This window comes from Syngnathus floridae, chromosome 11, assembly GCF_059516105.1.
Source record: "Syngnathus floridae isolate MCC-2025c chromosome 11, RoL_Sflo_1.0, whole genome shotgun sequence".
NCBI classification, from domain to species: Eukaryota; Metazoa; Chordata; class Actinopteri; order Syngnathiformes; family Syngnathidae; genus Syngnathus; species Syngnathus floridae.
In genome coordinates, this window is record NC_142423.1 from 7,195,736 (window position 1) to 7,216,767 (window position 21,032).

The following is a 21,032-nucleotide window of genomic DNA, read 5'->3' on the forward strand; positions in this document are numbered from 1 at the left end:
GTCACATGTTCTTACTGCTTGGACAACACATTTCTTCCACAAGGTATGTTCGAATTGCATGTTACTATAGTATAGCTATATGTCCTTTCTACCTCTTTACACGTTCACGCTTTTGCATTTTCTGCAATCTACATTGTTGCCATGAGATGTGTTAAAACACTCTTGAATCATCTTTCCTCATTGAAATGAATGGACATGTAATCAATCTGTCCCACAATTTTATTTCAAAATTTAAAAAGAAAAAAAAAAAAAAGCTGAAATACTTGAAAGGCTTGGAAGTCAGTTCACGTATATCTCAAGGCACCAATGTACATTTTCAATATGTAATCCACACACGCTTTGCACACTTCATGATACCCTTCAGCTCCAGATTGTCTCTATAAATGTGTTCCCGTCCGCTAGACAATATATCCTCACTATATGTCCTCATTAATCACTTCATCACATGTCCTCTTTCTGTATTTTCCACACAAAGTGTCCTCATGCGTGTCCTCCTCACTACATGTCCTCCACACTTGAGTCCAGTTTGGCCTGAGGCTAAACATGAAAGTCAGTCTGGGAGAGGCGCTGATGACATAGTGGGCCAACAAGTGATTTAATTAATAGTGAAACTCACTGGGCTGTCTTCGAGCTTCCAGGGCACGAAGATGATTGCCTCCCTGGGATGTTAAATATTAATCTCATTAGATCTCTGCTGGAGAAAGCGAAGGAAGCCGACGTGTGCTTTTCAGACTGCGTATGTGAAGCCACTTCTTGCGACGTTTGTTTTTTTGGCAGGAGGGGGGGGGGGGGGGGGGGAGACGTGCACCGGGGCCATCTGGGACTGACCTCACACTCTCCCGTGACGTGTCACAACGTGTTTGTGGAGACCAAATTAAAAATGAGCAGTCTCCAAAGAGACCGTCTTTTCTATCTCGCCTGCACAAATAGAGTGCGGCTCCTTAAGATTTTCTGCTTTGCAAGTCAACATCTTGATGCAAACACATTGTGGTTGCTCTGAGCTTTAAATGTTACACCACAACCTAGTTTGCACCTAGAATGATGATTTGTCCACTGCATCAACCTTGCTGGGTGGACTCTGCAGTCGGGCTCGCTTTTGTCTAAGTGATCATTTCAGCACCTCGTGGAGTAACAGGTAGAATTTTCCAATTTGCGCAATATATAAATTATAAAAAAAAAAGTCAATTCCCAACTCGCACTTTATTATTTAAAAGGCTCCCCCCCCCTCCCCTTACTGTCAGATCAATGATGTGGGCGTCGATTGCGCTGCGGGTCGAGGGTGAAATGTGACTTCGGAGGAGCGGAGGAGTCTGCAGGAGCTTGGGCGGCTCTCGTGTGCAGCACCACGGACAGCGGCGCAGCCAGACGCGCCTCTTTCTCTCAACTTAGCCCGCCTTCCTTCTTTCCACCTTTTCATTCGCTCCGCACGTTCGAGAGCGCTCCGGACGATGTGCGCCGGATCTGCGCTGCACGTCCAGCCCGCTGGAAGCTGAGGAAGCCCACACAGGTAAGAAGTCTCTATGGATGCATGCCAATGTTATCTTTCTCTTAGCTTAGTCCAAGTTCGGTTTCTTGGTGAAGCTTCTTCACACCCTCTCATGACGCACACAATACATATTTAGGACTGCGGAGATTGGGGATTTATTTGCGGGTGGATTCAACCACACACACTAAACGCATAATCGATTTAATTATGCTTTTAGTTAAGATCTTTACAAAAATATAGGACTTTTTTTTGTTGCAGTGGAAAAAGACAAACTAATAAACAATATTTCTTGATGCTCACAGCTGAATAGTTAATACTCATAAAATCAATCATCATCTTCCCATTTAATAAAACGGAACACATATCAAAAATGATTATCAGGTTTAAAGTGCACATCAAGCCTGAAAATGCCACTGCTAAGCAAATAATATATATTTTCTGATTCATAAAGAAATAAAAACCCAAAGGATGTGTAGAGTGATGACAAGCTTCATGAAGAAGGTGATAATGGTGAATTATTAAAATATGTGAAGAAGAGTGTGCGCTCCCGCCTATCATAATGTTAAAACACCTCACTCCTTGTCACCTGTTACATTTGAGTTTGGCTTGAAGGATCACTCACCTGGAAAGAAATGTCTCTCATACTGTTTATTTGGAGTCACTTTAGTTGCAACATGTGGAGTTGACTTGAAAGCAGCTTCTATTTGGGCTGATTTTGTACATTTATGTGTGGCTTTTCATACAATGATGTGTTGTTCTAGTAGTCACTGAGCTCCACTTGAGTGCACGTGTGTGTTTATTGCTCCATTGTGCACCTGATGCCCACGGAACATCTGCCGTCGTCAATGACAGATCCTTACATTAATATACAAGCTTGTTCGTGCTCTTATGTGCATTCTGTAAAAATAAATGAAGGGGAAATTAGTTTCAGTGAGTACATGATGCCTGAAAAGAAAAGAGTGAACAAACATATAGGTGAGATGTGTAGTGAGATGTAAAGGCGCCAAAATCTTCAGATGAATGACCTCCTATATATAGTCTGTCGGATTCAAAGTAATGCGTGTGCTGACACTGAATGACTACGTCTCGTTATGTGCGTGCAAAGTTTTCATCTAATTCCTTCCCTTGTGCTCACAACTGTCAAATTTAACAATGAATGATATTAAGCAGATCAAACGTTTCACACCAAGCATACCACCTCATTGAAATACCGATGGAATACAAAATGAAGGAAGCACGACTGAAATAGCTAAATAATTCAAATGATTCAAAAATTCAAGATGATAATAATTCAAAATGTATTGCGTACAAATTAAATCAAATTGCTACTTGAAAACAGTGATGAAATATTGAGTAAAAATGTATTGTACTTAAAAGTTAAATACAACTGAACTATCACTGCACATTTTAAATGAAAGAACTTTTAGTTCCATGATGCTGTACCAATAGAGGGAGCCCACACACCACCTACCTTGAGAATCACTCATAGACGATTTTAAACTTTACTGCAAGACACATATTAGATTTTTTATTTTAGCAAATCTACAGTGACCATATTTGCACAATACAACACCCAGACTGAACTGTCAAGCTATACTTTTATGGCTTTGCTTAACCATTTCAAAATGTCTACAATGAAAATGGTAATAAAATGTAAAGCACTGTAACATTGACAGCGTAACAAAATCTTGATAATCCAATAAAAAAAAAATAGCTTATTGCTGGAATTCTAAATGATATCGCCAAAAAATAAAAATACCTTACAGTAACTCCCTGGAACATCATTTCTATTGATTAGTTTAGCAGAGGGATGATGAATTATGCAAAACAACAAAAAGGCAAAAGACAATAAAAAGTGTGCGTCTCTCAGAAACAAAAGTGCCGTCCATCCATCACACAGTTTGTGCCACTTTCTGCAGTAATGATCAGTGCGAGACACAGCCAGAGGATGAATGTTTGATGAGGAAGGTGAAATGGGGCTCCTGGGAGGAGGAAAAGAACGCATGCAAGGGATTCCCCCTTTTTTCCAGGTGGGGAATGCTGGGGGAGGGGCAGCAGTGTGGGATTGGTTAAATTGTCCTGAAATACTTTGGCTACCATGGCAACCAGGTGCAGATGTGTGATGACACAGTTTCAACTTGAAGGTCCTCGTCGCTAATTGTATCTTTGGCCTTATTACGAAAGGTCAGACGCGTTATTTTTCGGGAGGCGCTTTCTAGTTTTGATGATCAGTGGCAGCAGGCGGCACGGAATAAACTTGACACCTCCAAGGTGATTTATGCGGAGAATAGTTTATGTTAATATATCTCTTGAAAAGTGTCACAATCAGTCGGTTTTGCTTTTTATTTGACGGCTTTTCACTTTTTGACCCACTGGGGCCACTGTACTTGCAACAACTTGAAGCATAATGTGGCCTTGAGTTTTAACTTAATACATTACATATATTACATTTTTAATAATACATCATTTCAAATCCTCAAGTGCTCTTATTTTGTAATCAGCCTGTGATAATAAATAACTTGAATTCATGTAGTATCTTTTCATGGGAACTAAAGAGGTTTAATCGTATGTCAAGGAGAAATTATATATACTGTTTGCATAATGAGAGCATCATTGGGTGTGAATTGGTTGACCCAGTTTGAGTCCACATGCAAACATTTCAATTATGACAGTGTTTCAGCTTCATATCTTCTGTGACATTTATATTTGAGTGTGATGTCGGCAACAGCGGCAAGTCGTTCATCTGCCCTTGCTACTAACAAGCTCCACTAACCCACGCGCCCACTCAAAACAAGTCTTTCTGTCTGCATGCGTACAATGTGATTTTTGGGAGGTCCTACTTGTGACTCTTTCCACTTTCCGCATGTGATAAAGCTGTACATTATGCTACAACTGACCTTGTTAATATGAATATTCCGAAATAAGAATCAAATCTGAATGCCGTCTTTCTCAAACCCTTACCTCAATATTCTTCATCTCCTTTTTTCCGCCCACATGCTGCTTCTGCTGCTTTGTTTCTCTACTCTTTTTCTTTTGCCCAAACACACACACACACACACACACGCACACACACACACACACACACACACACACACACACACACACACACACACACACACACACACACACACACACACTTTTGCCATTCCTTCACACAGTCTGGCTTGAAGTGTGGAAGAGGCTGCCGGGATTTATGCACCTGAATTAAAAAAGGCCATCTGCTGAAGAAAGTAAAGACGGTCACACAGGAGGAGAAAAGGAGAGGGAAAAAAAAGGAGCAGGCAATAATCCTTGGTTGGATATTACATCTTAAATGTATATGTGCAACCAGCATCTTATGTTTTATTGAACTCATAAGCTTGTAAAAGTAACAATGAACAACTGGCTGTGTGTTAGTAACTGAGTGGAGCTTAGCAGAAATTTTGTAAAAATTCATTCAAAAAGGCAAAATATGAGACCCGGGAAGGTTGCCTGTGATGTTTGTGGAGTTGTAACAAGGCTATTGTTTTATTTCATTCAGTGTTGCTGGAAAACAGTGTAGTTCAGCAAGCATCAAAAATGTTAGCGGCTTTTGGGCAGGCAACTGAAATTGTGTATAAGGAAAGAGGCAAGAGGAAATGAGAGAGATTCTTAATAATCATTGCCTACACTCAGGCATTTCAACGACAACAGAGACTCTCCACGCTTCGCTTTTTAGCCACAGCTACATGTGAAATTACAACTCTCTCTCTCTCTCTCTCTCTCTCTCTCTCTCTCCCTCTCTCTCTCTATTCTTTGAAAGAACACTAAAGAGAAAAATATTAAAAGAGCACAGACGTGGGAGTGAACAAAGACAGCAAAGAGAAAAAGAATCCACTGGTGAGCTCGGAGGCCTCCTGGGGCTGTCGACATTTGGGAAGGAGGCTGCAAATGTGACAGCCACAAATCTGTTTGCCACCATTGTTTCTTGAGGCTTTGTAGCGACTCACAACATTACCTTTGTTGTCTTGTTACATACAGTGTGTAAAAACAAAAAAAAGGAAACGTTTTTGTCAACAATCTCCCAAGTTTTTGTTTGCCCGCCTGTGCGTCTAATGAGGCAAAGCTTCGTACTTTGGTGAACTGCAGTGCGCATTCTGCAACATGAAAAAGTCTTCTTGTGTAACAACGCCGGCGCTCCCGTCTGCTGGTGCTTTTGTATTCGAGGGAAGTCGAAGTGACTTGACCCATTTACGCCGTCAACCGCTCCACTTGTTGACAAGCTGCTGAGGGAGCAAATGAAACATCTGACATCCACACTTTGTGTCTAATGCAACATGCCACCTCTCATTTTTCATTAAAAGTTGCATGTGGGCTGCCGGGCAAGAAGTATTCTTCTGGTCTGTGCTTCCCCGCCGGTGTTGTTTGTTTGTTCCGCTCAACTCAAGTTGAGAGAGTATGAAATCATGAATGCAGTCCTGACCAGCATTTGACATTGACATGTCGCCTTGTGTGGCTTTTTTGGTTTATGATATCGTAACCAACCAACCATGTGGAGGAGACCCGGTGACAGGAAGAATATCTCTCCAAATCCATGTACAGATAACAAAAGCAAACACAAGCATATGTGATGCCGATAGTTTTTCCTTTAATGACAGCAGACGTGAAGCCAAGACAAGGGGCGAGTAGGGGCAGTCGACACGCCGTACGCTCGCTCGCCAGTTCCCCCAGAGGACCGAGCACCATGCATGGCCAGACACACCAACTTGTCTTGGTCTGCATTCCACTTTGCGCTTCACCCTCTCCAACTCCCGGCAAGTTTCCATGGAAACAACGAGCAGAGGGAGGAGAGGGATGGAGGAAGACAGGAAAAACAGAGGAAACCCCAAAAGAATCTTGTCTGCAGTCTTAACTCCTACTGAGAGTTTTTATTTCGTTTTAATGTATAAGCTTACTGTGTTTTGCAATGATTCATTCGCATTTTTAGCAACCTTGATGACTTCAATGCAGTTAATTATTTGCACGTCTTGTCAAGTTGATTTGTTGAGACTCTGGGTATGGTACAAATCCTTTTGGCTCAATGATTTACTCCGATAAAAACTTTACCCACAGTCAACCTCTTGCTTGATTAAGCCTCTGGGACTTTGGGCAACCCAGGCAAAAAAAAGCGGAGACAAAGAACAATAACCCTTCGCCTCTGCAGTGTATTAACAGGATCTGCTTTTGCTCCCAACATAACACTGATGCACTAAAGCTTGAAATAGCACATAAAAGAATGTTTAGTTTGAGGAGATATACTCAGCCGGAATTCACCACTCTGGTTTTCGTAATGGTTGCTAAAAAGCGACTAAGCTAATCAGACACTTGTTGCGCTTTGACATTTATTTTTGCATTGGGGATTAAGGAAAGATTAGAATTTGTTTGAGTGTTACCATGGAGTCCTAAATGGACCAGAGGGGCATCTTTATGGGTTGTTAAGAATTTTTAGTGCTCATTAATGTCTTCACCAAGGCAGTATGTTTTTTTCTGATGGCATGTTGGCCTGAAGACATAAAACGTTTCGGACAATATCAATAACAGTTTGTTGCCTGATAAGCAACCCTTGATATCTTGTGAAGTTTGCAAAATTAAACAAAATATTTTTCTCTTTAAAAAAAAAAAAACACTGATAAACATTTACAATATGTTTCCTATAGGTGATGGGTGGGAAATGCGGGAAAAAAAATCTCTGAAAAATCTGGCCTGGCTCACAAGCCAGTGCTTAGTATAAAAATATTCAATATAATAATTTATTTTCATCTACTGCCTTAATTTTTCCTCTCTTCCCACCCTCGCTAACCTTGCTCACGCAATGGCTCACGGGGTCCCCACAGCCACAATAAGACAAAGAAATTGTTGTGTTGCATCTGAGACTGTGAGTGACTTTCTCTCCGTTTGATCTCCAGGCTGTAATCTCAAAAAGCACAGAGGAGGAGACTGAGCAAGTGGATCCCACCGATGCTTTCAATGGCCTCAGTCAGAATAAAAACACTGGTGCTGCTGTGAGATCTGGTGCCGTTGTGCCTCGCTGTGTTCTTCTTCAGAGCCTGCCACATCTAAAGCAAATCAAACGCTGACCCCCGCCCCCCAAAAAAAGCTGAGTCAGCACTTTGCTCTGACCAGGGATATGTCTCTGGGTAGCTCCCCAGTGTTGGTGGTGCGCCCTGTGCCCCGACCCCTCTGGCTGTCCCACATGGTCCCCTTGGTCATATGCGTGACTCTGTTGGCCCGGGCTTCTAAGGGTTTGCCTGTGGTTGGTTACAACACAGACTCCAAAAAAGAGATCACGCTGGAAGGAGATCTGATGATCGGCGGTCTCTTCCCCGTGCACCAGAAAGGTGAGGCCGCCGAGGACTGCGGGAAGATCAACGCTCAGCGAGGAATCCAGCGACTGGAGGCCATGCTGCTCGCTCTCGATGAAATCAACAGGGATGAGCGCATCTTGCCCGGGATTCATTTAGGAGCTCATATATTGGACACGTGCTCCAAGGACACGTACGCTCTGGAGCAGTCGCTGGAGTTTGTCAGGGCTTCACTCACCAAAGTGGACGACAGTGAGTACACGTGCCCCGACGGATCCTACGCCATCCATGATGAAGTCCCGTTGGCCATCTCTGGAGTTATAGGAGGATCGTACAGCGATGTTTCCATTCAGGTATGTGTGTGTGTTTGGGGTTAATGAAATTCTAGGAATGAATGAAGTACATTCGAATGCATTTGCCAGTCAAAATATTTTTACTCCATACTTTTACAAGGCGAGATTCACTACAAGCTTATTTGCACTCCCGAACAGATGTAGAAATTGATTACCCAGGCACAACCAGGATTGCATCTGCCTGCCAAAAACACTAAATTACTGCAGTTAATTGTGTGTAGTCTATGCAAATCGAGTCATTTAGCACGTGCAACGTGATTCATCAAGCCTGAGATGAATTGCGATGGCTGATTTCGCATCTTTAAGTATCCATCCTAAATCTTGTTTTCGTTGTTTGATGATTGTTGGTGTGGCTCGGAAAACCAGAGACGAGTTCCTTGTGTTTTTACATACTTGGCCTATAAAGATGATTCAGATTGTGATCAGTGAAGCGTAGCAAGTAGCTTTTACCACTGGCTCTGTAGCGATAGTAAGAAAAGAGACCATGATGGATGATCCTAAGAGTGCCTATTTGCACTAAAGTAGCATCTGTGATTACACCTAGCGAGATGTTACACTGGTTGGTAATGTCCATCCGTTTCACAGGGAGGATCTGTTTACCTGATCTGATTTGGAGCATGCCATTTTCTTTCCCGGTAATTCACACTTGAGCTGAAGCGCTGTCAGAGGCTGACATGCTGCAGATGTTGTGCGCAGATTTGGCTGACAGGATGACTAGTGACGGCAGATTTACTCTCGGAGGCGGCGGCGGCGCCCCGCTCGGCTCTCTCGCGCTGATGCGATGAAAGCTCTGCTAATTGGGTCTCCAGTCTTGGGCGCTCTATTATGTTTGTGATCTCGGCTCATTGTGAGAAGGGACGGCATGTCACGTAGAAGCTCGCTTGAGTAAATATGCACAGATCTAGCGTGAACTTCAAGCAGAGGAGGCCCACGTCTTCTGCCTCAGCTGATCATGTAGGCTTCACTTGGCTTGAAATAATGTTGGGCGTAAATAACATCCTCAAAGAATGAACCTTATAGCCATGTTTGAAATGCAATGGAATGCAATGAGAGGCCGAATCGTCCCCCTTTGTTTCCTCAATGTTGCAAAATATATTCTAGCTAAATAAACACATTTTATAGCTAGCTATAGCTAGCTAGATTTGATCAAATACGCTATATTTAAAATTTTCCCCATAGTAGCCAAACCAGCCTCTTGCGCTGCAATATGTGAGGAAAAACAAAAGCCATGTTAAATAAAAAATGCTGTGGGGTTCTTTTTTTTTTTTCTCAGTAGAATTTAGTGGTGAGCCGCATACTCTTCTGCTACTACGATTTTATACGAGAGAGCTCATCTGATATGCTGACCTAGAGTACAGAGTGGAAAGGCTAATGAATTCATGAAGGGTGTGGCATAGTAAATCATAACTAAATAATCCAAATCCATTTGGTGGAAATGTGGAAGGCGTCTTTTTAGGATGAGGCATTTATTTGTTCAAACAAAACATCTCGTCCAGCCAAGGCATTTTTTTTTTTAAATTCAAATGTTGAACTCTTCCCTTGGGCTCATGGATGACTGAACTTCAGTGGTCAAAGGTCGAGAAACTGCAGATAGTTTTATTTTTTTGACAACAGAGGCCAGGAGAACATGTCAGAGCCAATATATAACCGCGCCATATTTATCACTGTGAAGCTCCATCAGTACGTCAGCCATCAATTGTTTCCTCATATAGCCACGTAAACTCCTTGGAGCTATTCTTTGACAAAAGCTTTTTTTTTTTTTTTCCACAGTTGTAAAACAAATATTTTGGGTCACAAAAGAAATAAAGAAAACCTACATAGGAGCACGATGATACGTTGTACAGATAGGAAGCCTCCTGGGAAATGATGTAGGAAGAGAATCCAGAGCACCAAAAATGGATTCCTGATGTAAACGACAGTTTGGAGTTGATGAACGAGGTGTAATTTTAGTGAGACCCTGTATCTGGGGGTCCTTAGAGAATGCCCTTGTCTTGTTGTAATTTATGGATGTACTATTATGAGCCTCAGGTCTGCCTGACCTTCCCGGTGAATCTTCCTGATGATCAGGATAGCACCGCGGGATACTGTTCCCCTTTCCGCCGTGGATGGCCTTCTTTATTTTCACTCAGTCACGATGAGTTTTTTTTTTTTATTCACTTGTTCATTGTTCATTCACTTGTAACTTCATTTGTTTAGTAAAAAAAAAAACTCAAAAAACTCAAGCGAGTTTTTTTTTTTTTTTTTATACATGCGATAGAACTGGCAAGAGCACAGGTAGCCTGCCTGTATGAGAAACAACAGATATTTTGAGAAGTGGCAGCCAGAAAGTATCCGTCCATTTTTTATACCACTCTACCTGTTCAGGTGTCTGGGCACAGCGCCAAATGTACGCTGCAGGCAGCGCCGTGGCGTATTGTCAGCGCCTGGGGTATGTTGGGGGTATTTGTGCCCAGCAATTGTTGGATCTGTATCATTCCCTGTCCTGTATCAAACTCGTTTTTGTCGCAGGCCACATTGTAGTCATAGTTTCCTTAGGAGGGCCATTATTACTGTCAACCTAAATAAATGTATGAACGTCTCATATTGTATACAGTATAGACTACACAACAAACTCATGACTAACTAACTAGTTTTGGAATCAGAGACTAGTAAAAACTGTTCCAATTTTTAAAAAGATGAAAGTAGCAACCTCTCTATTTTATAAAAGTGAAGACAATTTGTATTGTATTTGTATTTCACAACTGTATTGAGAAAAAGTCAATGCACAATTTGTCTTTGCAGGCTAAATATAATTACACCAAGGGCCACATTTGGCCCGCGGGCCATATTTTGTTGCTCAGAATTATATTTGTACATGTTTGATGATACTGAGGGAAGATTTCGCTGCAGTTTTATTAAGTCAATTAGCGTGTAAGGATCAGGCAACTCTACTGCAATTTAACCATCATTTAAAAAGAGCCTGATCACCATGGTGACATGGTGGGAGCAATCTGAACTGACAGGTAGCAAGTGCTTTCTAAATCTTTCACAAAAAAAGGAGCATGTTGCCATGCCACCGGTGTGACAATCGCAGCTCCGGAGGCGGCGCTGGCTGCAGGCCTCGCTACAGACGGAGTTGCGTGCGGAGCCCGAGTTGTGCGATATTCTCGCCGGGAAGTTGCTGTCTTCTCCATCTGTGGTTGCAGCCGGGCTGTCTGGTACTTTGGCAGAGATGCGCGTGGAAGATATTGAGACATTGTGAGAATCCAGAAACACTTGTGACGGCCAGACATGGAGGCAATGAGATGGAGGAAGAGTCACCCGTCATCACGTGGCGTCAAGCCATTTGACAATCAAAGCATGCTTCTTTTTTTAAAGAACTCTGTGAAGCCATCTGGGATCTTTTAATGACTCTCCAATGAAAATCCTCTCCTCCATTTAAAAAGCAGGTGTGAAGCGCAAAATATTCAGCCGGTTGTTTGCATACCGATATTACATAAAAAAAAGAAAATACTTTCCTCTATCAAGATGTCCGACATACTGTCAGTATTTCATCAGCATTTTCCTCATTTAGGGATCTTCGTCCTGAAGGCGTGAGTTAATCAGATGTATTCCATAGTTCAGTCCAGGAACATTAGCCTCAAGCCCGCCTTTTGATTTCCATACGCTGGAGCAAATCCACCCTTTTTTTTTTTCTTTACCCCCATAGTGAGCTGCAATACTAAGTATGACTCACTAATAAAGGCCGCAAAAGCGTGCCTCCGGGCAAAAAGAAAAAAAAAATTATAATCACCAGGGCAAATTAGACGCACACTTCTGGAATGCCAAATAGCTAAATATTCATTATTTTTCCCGCTGGTAAAGGTCAGTTCAACTCAAGTTAAAAAAAAAAGTTGTTCAGATGCAACAACAGCTAAGTTCATAATTGTGTTATTTATTTCCATTGTAGCTTATTTGATTATTGAGACCGAGATATTCAAAAAGATTCTGCAACGGACGAAATCGGACATCCTCGGGTTCGTACGGCCTTAAGCCAAAGACAAAGTACCTGACACGGATGCACTTCTTGACATTTTCATCCCAAATATAGGCACAGGATAATCAACTACATTTATGAGCCTAGCATTGTCTTTTCATTCATGCAGCACCGGCCGTTTTTATAGACTCGTCTCCGTGTGCCGATAGACGTGAATACCGATCTCATCAGCCAAATGTGCCAATTTCAGGCCAAGAAAGAATAACAGTGATCAAACGTATCAGTAAAGCCGCCCAGTGAAAATTAATTATTCATGGTTAAAAGTAAAGAATGTGCTTGTGAAATTATAAATAATTCAAATATGATTGGATTATTCAGTGGCTTCGAAGACGTCTCTATTCGTGCACTTGCGTTATATATGATCATTGAATATTTCCCGATATGTCATTTACCAATCAAAACCTTCAGATGTCGGTTTGGTACAGGCAGAACCCGCGAACTTTGCACGCGTCAGATCCGAATAGCTGACCTTGAAAATTAATGGAAGCGCTCAATGCATGTTGGAGTATGAAAGGCTGCTCCATTCAATGTGGGCTGTGAAAGACGACTGCGGTAGATGAGATGCTCTTCATCTGGCAGAATGAAGCGGCTGCGGTTGATCAAAAACATCCTCATTCTGTGGCGCTAACAAGTTACCAGGCAACTGCAAAAAAAAAGAAAAAAAAACAACCAATGACGACTGACGTGTTCTCCTTCATTGGAATTTGTGTGTCAGAACGCACCACTTGGGTCATATAAATGTCTTACTTACGTCTTCGGCTCGGGTCTCCTGGGAGGAACGGATGGCTTTTTCATGTTGAAAAGATCATCACATCCCTACAGGAGATTTTGTCAGTATTCTGCTTCTTTTACATCACAAAGCCCCAAAAAAAGCTTAACTTGTAACAGGTAGTTGCTCATGGCCTTTGACACAAGGTGCCAAGTCAGCACATTTAGCATATAGCATGGTTTACTTTATATCCTTCCTTCCTTCCTTCCTTCCTTCCTTCCTTCCTTCCTTCCTTCCTTCCTTCCTTCCTTCCTTCCTTCCTTCCTTCCTTCCTTCCTTCCTCTCTTTCAATTGGAGATTCATCCAGCTACATGGGGGCTCAAACATTTAAATACAGACTAAGACAAAACAAACTAAAACAATGACAGAAAAAAACCCAATAAAAAAAAACCAAAGCAAAAAGTAAATGTGCAACCAATAATTCAAAGTCACTTATGTTAACCATCTCATCTTAAAGTGGATTTAAATCCAACTAAAACTTCCCTCCCAGCCTTCCGACTGCCTTTGTGCTAACAAACCATAAAAGCCAGAATGTGTCCACACATTACACAGGAAGTAAAAAGGAAAAAAAGTCCATCACAGCAAATTCTGAAGAGTTATTAATTCATGTAAAGTCTCCTACCGTTCAGTCAGCATGTAGTGAAACATCCTAGAGGAAAAATGAAGAGGCTTTAAATTATCTATTAAGTCAACCTAAAAAGCAACTCCATTTGGTCACTACGGTCATTTGAAAAGGATTCCTATGCAATTTTTCATGACTTGTGTGTGTGTTTGTACATGTGTGTAGGGTAAGGGGGTGCCACTCCGGATAAGAGTTTGTAGAGAACAGGTTCACCGCTGCCAGCTGCTTTGCCACATGTTGAGAAATGCTGCCAAGGCTGTTTGAAGAAAAATACCATTTTCCACGGAAACGTCATTATTAAGCCATACGCATTCTTCATCTGGCCTGACTTCCTCACCTTTGAACTGATGCGAAATGTGCACTCGTGCGTTGCGGCAATCTATATTTTCATTTCAGTTGAAATGTCTCGGATGAGACCGAAATAGCCCTAAATTGCTTATGATAATGATGGAAACCGGACTCCGGGAGTTCATATCCTTTTTGTGTGTGTGTGCTGAACCTCCCAACAAATGTTGAGGCCTGGAAATTTTGGCAAGATTGACTCATTTGATATTCATCTCTCATCTCCTGCATAAACGTCTAGAGCCATCTAATGCATCTAAGACATACTCAAGAATGTCCGCTTGTGCAATGGAGACTTCTATTTGTTGGTTCCTGTTAGTTATAGTTTGAACTTTAATGTGCATCACAAAATATATTGTGCTTTATAATGTGTTTGGATGGATAATCATTTTTTATGTGCAAGCAGTTTCACAGATGCCATTACGGTATTTGACCTGATTGCTTTTACTATACGAGTGAAAATGAGCCACTACTTGAATCCCAACCAGATTTTCTTTTCCTTTAAATGAGCGTAGCTGCCCTTGGGCGTTCAGAGTTGCCTGGAGCAAAAACTAGTCTGTCACTTCTTTTGCACGCTGTCCAAGTTGTCGCAGCCCTGACAAAACCTTGAAGTCAGAATATTCAAACTTTCATGACTGTTTTATTCTGCTTCACTCTCAAACCTTTCCACCGTCATCCTTTCCGCCGACTTATGTCTTCTTTCCAAAGTGTAGCGGGAACTTTCTGACAGGGTTTGCAGTTTTACAGCAAATTCTGTTCGGTGTGGCCTCCATCGTCACTCACTTTGGTTGACAATTAGAAGATGCTGTCAAGAAATAGTGGACACAAGACTGAGTTATCCGGCTGGCTGTTCACTACAATAACTTTTTGGGACAAATAACAGACTATGTTTCTTTCATCACCAGGATGGCCGAGTGGTTAAGGCGTTGGACTTAAGATCCAATGGACAATTGTCCGCGTGGGTTCGAACCCCACTCCTGGTAGTAATTTTTCAGCAACAGTAATCCTTCTGTTAGGGCCCAATCTTTGGAAATGTGGTTTCATGCCAAATTATAACTCCGTCAGAGTGCAACTTTGTTCTCAATACCCCAGCATGTGTTCTTCTCTGTGCAACACACGAGTTCCACCTTTTTGGGTGTCTTAATTTGACCTAGCAAGCAATTATATAGCAGTATATTCATGTTATCATCCTTTTTTTTTTTTCCAGGTGGCCAACTTGCTACGCCTCTTTCAGATCCCTCAGATCAGTTATGCCTCCACCAGTGCCAAACTCAGCGACAAGACTCGCTACGACTACTTCGCCCGTACCGTGCCCCCAGATTTCTTCCAGGCTAAGGCGATAGCCGAAATCCTCCGTTACTTTAACTGGACGTACGTATCGACGGTGGCGTCGGAAGGCGATTACGGCGAGACGGGTATCGACGCCTTTCAACAGGAGGCTCGAGCCCGCCACATCTGCATCGCCACTTCGGCCAAGGTGAGCCGTTCCATGAGTCGCTGGAGCTACGAGAACGTGATCCGCTCCCTGCAGCAGAAGTCCAACGCCAAGGTGGTCATCATGTTTACGCGCAGCGAAGACGCCCGCGAGCTCCTGGTGGCGGCCAACCGCATGAACGTCACCTTCACCTGGGTGGCCAGCGATGGATGGGGGGCACAGGAGAGTGTGGTGAGGGGCAGCGAAGCCGTTGCGGACGGCGCTTTCACCATCGAGCTGGCCTCCTATCAGATCCCGCAGTTTAATGACTACTTCACGGCTCTCCACCCGTACAACAACACCAGGAATCCTTGGTTCAGAGAGTTCTGGGAGAACCAATTCCAGTGCAGCCTTCATGATTTAAGCTGCGGGAAGCACTCGCTGCGGGAGGCTCCGTTTCAACCTGAATCCAAAATTATGTTTGTGGTGAATGCAGTTTATGCGATGGCCACCGCGTTGCACAACATGAGGCAGGCCTTGTGCCCAAACTCCACCAAGGTCTGCGATGCTCTTAAGCCTGGCAATGGCAGGAAGTTTTACAGAGACTATATCCTCAAGACCAAGTTTGAGGGTGAGTGAAGTCTTCATTGACCAATAGGAATGTGGGTTTTGTTCTTCATCCATTCTAATGCAAGAATATTTAGTTTTCTGCGTTTATAGTGGTATGATAAAATGAAAGAAAGAATGACTGAATGAACGAACAAACGAACAAAAGAAACAATGAATGAATAGACGAACGGACAAATGAACGAACTACCTGACAAATGAACAAATGATTGAACGAAAGAAAGAACGACTAAATAACAAAGAGACAAATGAACGAACTAAGTAACTAACGAACGAACGACTGAACCAACAACTGAACCGATGAATGAACAAAGAATGAATATATAAATAGTGGGAAAGGCCGCATGTTGTTGACATTGTCCAGTGCTTTTTACGATGTCTTATCTGTATTTTAACATCCTCTCCATTTATTTCCAACAGCACCATTCCGTCCGCCAGATACCGATAATTTTGTCCGCTTTGACTCCTTCGGAGACAGCTTCGGCCGCTACAACATCTTCCACTATCACAAGGTGGGCGGACGCTACAGCTATCGCAAGGTGGGCTACTGGGCTCAGAACCTGATCCTCAACACCAGCCTCATCCCCTGGGCTGGCGCCCCCACCTCGCAGTGTAGCGATCCTTGCAGGAAGAACGAGGTGAAGAGTATGCAGCCCGGAGACGTGTGCTGCTGGATCTGCATCCCGTGTCAGTCTTACCAATACTTGCAGGATGAGTTCACGTGCGCTGACTGCAGCTTCGGACAGTGGCCTCTGGCTAATCTGACAGGTTGCTACGACCTACCCGAGGAGTACATCCGCTGGGAAGATGCCTGGGCCATCGGGCCCGTCAGCATTTCCTGTCTGGGCATGATGTGCACGCTATTCGTCATTGGCCTCTTCCTCAAACACAACGAGACACCCGTGGTGAAAGCCAGTGGACGTGAGCTCTCCTACATTCTCCTGATGGGAGTGCTGATGTGCTATACAATGACTTTCATTTACATCGCCAAACCTTCCACGGCGGTTTGCACGCTACGCCGCCTGGGCTTGGGAACCTCCTTTGCCGTGTGCTACTCAGCCCTCCTGACCAAGACCAATCGCATCGCTCGGATCTTCAACGGGGTTAAAGGCGGGGCCCAGCGGCCGCGATTTATCAGCCCGGCCTCACAGGTGGCCATCTGCGGAGGTTTGATCTCCTGCCAATTGGTGGTGGTGATAGTCTGGCTGCTCGTAGAAGCTCCAGGGGTAAGAAAGGAAGTGAGTCCGGAGAAGAGAGATGTCGTCACCCTCAAGTGTAACAGCAAAGACTCCAGCATGCTCATGTCGCTCACCTACAACTGCATCCTCATCATCCTCTGCACGGTTTACGCCTTCAAGACCCGCAAGTGCCCCGAAAACTTCAACGAAGCCAAGTTCATTGGCTTCACCATGTATACAACCTGCATCATCTGGCTGGCGTTTCAGCCCATTTTCTACGTCACCGCCAGTGACTACAGGGTGAGTTATGACAATAATGTCCATGTCTTGAGAACATGTGGTTGCAAAAGTGTACACACCCTGGGCTCTGGTGATGTTCAGAATTCATCAATCGGATTTGAACTCATGTGAAATGAGACTTAACACATACTTGCCACCGTTTGAATTTTCTCTGATTCATGCCGCTGATCTAATAGGCTTTCCGTCGTTTTTTTTCCCCATCCAATCTTAAAGCTAAAGTCGTGATCTGCAGAGAGCCTCAGAATAGATGGAGAGGATTGGGAACAGTTTCAATACAAGTTAATCTTTGCACAATGCCTTTAGGCTTTTGCTTGAAAGCAAGTGGGGGGAAAGGGGGCAGGGAAAAGCCGACTAACACATTAGAATTGTACCTGGGGTTATCAGAAGTGCTTTAAATAGAGGCAGCTGTGTGCTGACTCCCATTAAACCTAAATTTAGATGTGAGTGGTTGGTTATTAACACACGCAATTCCCCAGTTACAAGAGGGTGTGAACATTTATGCAGCGACACTGCCAGTTGTTTATATTTTACTACCCCCTATCTTGAAGTATTCTTTTTTTAAATTAATGTTTATTACCTTAACGGCGTAAAACGTTTTGGAGTAATTCATAATTATTGGGTTTTTTTTATTCAGAGTCGTATAAACCATTCTATATAAACTACATAATGGTAGTTTTCCTTCAAAATGTTACTTGTTAAGTAATTTCTCTGACATGGACAAAGCGGGACAGAAAATGGATGGATGGATGGATGGATGGATGGATGGATGGATGGATGGATGGATGGATGGATGGATGGATGGATGGATGGATGGATGGATGGATGGATGGATGGATGGATGGATGGAATATTCTAACACCCCTAGTGGCTAATCCTGGAATTCATGGAATATTACAAACCAAACATTGTACTTAAGCTAGCACGCGCCATATAAACCAAATTGATAGACTGTCAGAAAAATCAGTGAGCAAAATTGTCTGACTATTTGCCCCTGGGATCGGAAGACATTGCGACATCAGGGAGGCAAGGGGGTAGATGTGGACTCCCTTGACACAACAGCCTCTGCAGAAACAAAGAGAAAGACTGGCAGGACTGCGAGGGCAGAAAGGGAACTGGATGTCCCACTGTGTCCCTGCACATTGCTGTGTGGAATGGAGTGTGAAAGACAAGAATGCTGCGCCCCAGCTGTGCCCTCCGTCCTGGGACCACCGTGAGATGCTCCGCCCCTGCTGGCAGCGTGCGGTACTTGCATCCAGAGTGAGCTCATCAGACACCAATTTGACCAATAAATAATAAGTGAAGCATAGAGTCGGCTGTATTCAAACATTACTAGTGTTTCCTGAGTTTAATACCGCTTCTCAAATTGTTGTCACACCCTGATGCAAATCTCCAGCGAGGGGAAAAATTTGACTCTGGTCTGTCATGAAATGTTAACATAAATTAAATACAATCCACTGAGCCATGAATAGCTCATCTGATTATCATATGAAATATTGAAGCTGCTCTCCGCGCCCCCGAGGGAGAAAGGTCTCCCCTCTTATGCCAGGCCTGGTCATCTCATCTTGGCAGCAAACACAACTGATTAAACACTCACAGTCACAGACGGCGCCTCCGTGATCACACCGAGGGCTGACGGGAAGGACAGAAGTATAACTCCTGACATGTTACAGAATCTTGCACTCGGAAATGGAGCTTCAAACGGGGTCAACCGCAGGAAGAAATCCTGCAGCTCTTGTTTGCCCAAAAGCAGTATGAGTACATTGCACAAATGTATCGCTAAGATTAAAATATATATATATATATATATATATATATATATATATATATATATATATATATATATATATATATATATATATATATATATACAAATCAAGGTTTACCATTGACAAATGGAGACATGATTTGTTTTGACCTCCACACTTAGAAAGCCAAACCAACTATAAAATTCAAAGTCCATACCGGCTTTATAGACTGGCTTGCTGGTTCATCTCAAAAGCTTTTCAATAACCACACCACAAAAAAATCAGTGAAAAGAGACGAATACATGTTTTATACTGAGCCCAGCAGAGCTGCTTTTGTGACATAAAAATCATACTTTCAAATGTGTGAAACTGGCATAGACGTGTTTTACACGTTTTTATCCTCCAGCAGGAGGCGTCTCCAACAGAACGTTGCTGTCCTCTTCCTACGCAACATTTGTGAATTAGTCACCCAAAAGTCGTTCCAATGCAGTTCAGTATACGGGAATATTCAAAATAGATTCTGATCTGAGAAGGGACCACTTCGCCTTTGCAGTCTCTTGTGTACATATCTTTATAAGTAAATAACATTAATGTCCAAATATTCCACGTATGTCAGTATCTATTGCATAAATTGTACCTAATTCAAATCACTCAAATCAGAGTGTCAAAATAATGACCACAGATATACACAATTGTATATTTTTATGGTAGTGCCAATGGTATTCTAATAAGTGAATTTGACCGTGTGTTTACAGGTGCAGACCACTACGATGTGCATCTCGGTCAGTTTGAGCGGGTCGGTTGTCCTAGGCTGCCTCTTTGCTCCTAAAGTCCACATCATCCTATTCCAGCCGCAGAAGAATGTCAGCACTCTCAGGGTGGCCACCACCCGCTTCAGCGTCACCACTGGCCCCGGCTCCAGTTTCTCTCAAGGTGTGTGGCACAATTGATGGCCGGGGATCAATAAAGTTTCAATTAATCAATTAGGGAAAGACGTGTCTGTATCAATCTGTGCTTCTGTGTCTTTGTTTTGCAGCATCGGTGTCCAACGTTGTTCCAACGGTGTGTAATGGGCGAGAGGTGGTGGACTCCACGACATCTTCCTTGTGAAGATCATCTTCTGCCCAGCGATGTAAACCATTAGATACCTAACTACTTGTCCTCAAACAGGTGTCTCAGATATTAAAAGAGGACCATTGTCCTGACTTTGTTGTCCTCAAAGTGCTGTGAGTACAATGTCCCAATTATTTTCTTCTGTTTTTCGATTCAAATAAATTAGTGAGTGAATTAATGCCAATAAAGGTTACATAGAGTATTGCCCTCGTTTTTACTGCAACAATGGTCGTGAATCCGTTAAATGTATTATATACAGGATGTTTTTCATGTAGATTTTGGTGAACAGTTTGTGCTTTCTTGTAATTTATGTAAATAAAATGTGTTTTTTTAAATTAATATGAGATTTCCCTTGTAGTCTATTTGGATAAGTCATGAACATTGTTTGTGTTTTCTTAGGAGAACTTAATGTAATAGCCAAACGTAATAGATTTGATTGCCATCAAAGAATGCTATGACAATATGCATAATTTAATTTGTGCACATTCAACAGCCCTTTTCTCTCAATATAAACACACAATATCATCTCGACTGGCATTTTAAAACAGCAGCATTATTCAATTCTGGCTTAAAAAGAGCAGTAGTAGTTTAACACTGCCATCTTGTGTTCAAATTGTTTTAACATGCTCATCGTCTAAGCGTCAACTTCGGGGTTGGTCTTATAAAACAGATTTATTTATCTATTTATTTATCTATTTATTTAAAAAAATATTAAAGCCGCAATTAAAATATTGCTGTCAATGTATTTCTTTTGGATGAGGAAAGTTAA

At 42.6% G+C, this 21,032-nt stretch overlaps 1 protein-coding gene and 1 non-coding gene across 3 annotated transcripts; both read left to right on the plus strand.

Moving 5' to 3' along the window:
* Positions 1-855: 855 nt before the first annotated feature.
* Positions 856-20,602, plus strand: grm2a (glutamate receptor, metabotropic 2a). Of its 2 annotated transcripts, XM_088390294.1 has the most exons (7): positions 856-1,135; positions 1,242-1,507; positions 7,390-8,138; positions 15,094-15,931; positions 16,348-17,405; positions 19,906-20,083; positions 20,187-20,602. In XM_088390294.1, exons 3-7 carry the CDS (start codon positions 7,611-7,613, stop codon positions 20,258-20,260), a joined length of 2,676 nt encoding a protein of 891 aa, XP_088246420.1. In that variant the 5' UTR covers positions 856-1,135; positions 1,242-1,507; positions 7,390-7,610; the 3' UTR covers positions 20,261-20,602. The 2 variants fall into 2 exon arrangements, with proteins under 2 accessions (XP_088246420.1, XP_088246419.1); XM_088390293.1 differs by having other exon boundaries at positions 856-1,507.
* On the plus strand, positions 14,787-14,869 carry trnal-uaa (transfer RNA leucine (anticodon UAA)). Its single transcript has one exon. It is a non-coding gene; the product is annotated as a tRNA-Leu (tRNA).
* Positions 20,603-21,032: the final 430 nt, after the last annotated feature.

Excerpts from the sequence above, each read along its gene's own strand:
- grm2a (XM_088390293.1), top strand. The coding sequence starts at position 7,611 with ATGTCTCTGGGTAGCTCCCCAGTGTTGGTGGTGCGCCCTGTGCCCCGA. Across the intron at positions 17,406-19,905 it reads TCACCGCCAGTGACTACAGG|GTGCAGACCACTACGATGTG; the intron begins GTGAGTTATGAC and ends GTGTGTTTACAG. Across the intron at positions 20,084-20,186 it reads CGGCTCCAGTTTCTCTCAAG|CATCGGTGTCCAACGTTGTT; the intron begins GTGTGTGGCACA and ends TTTGTTTTGCAG.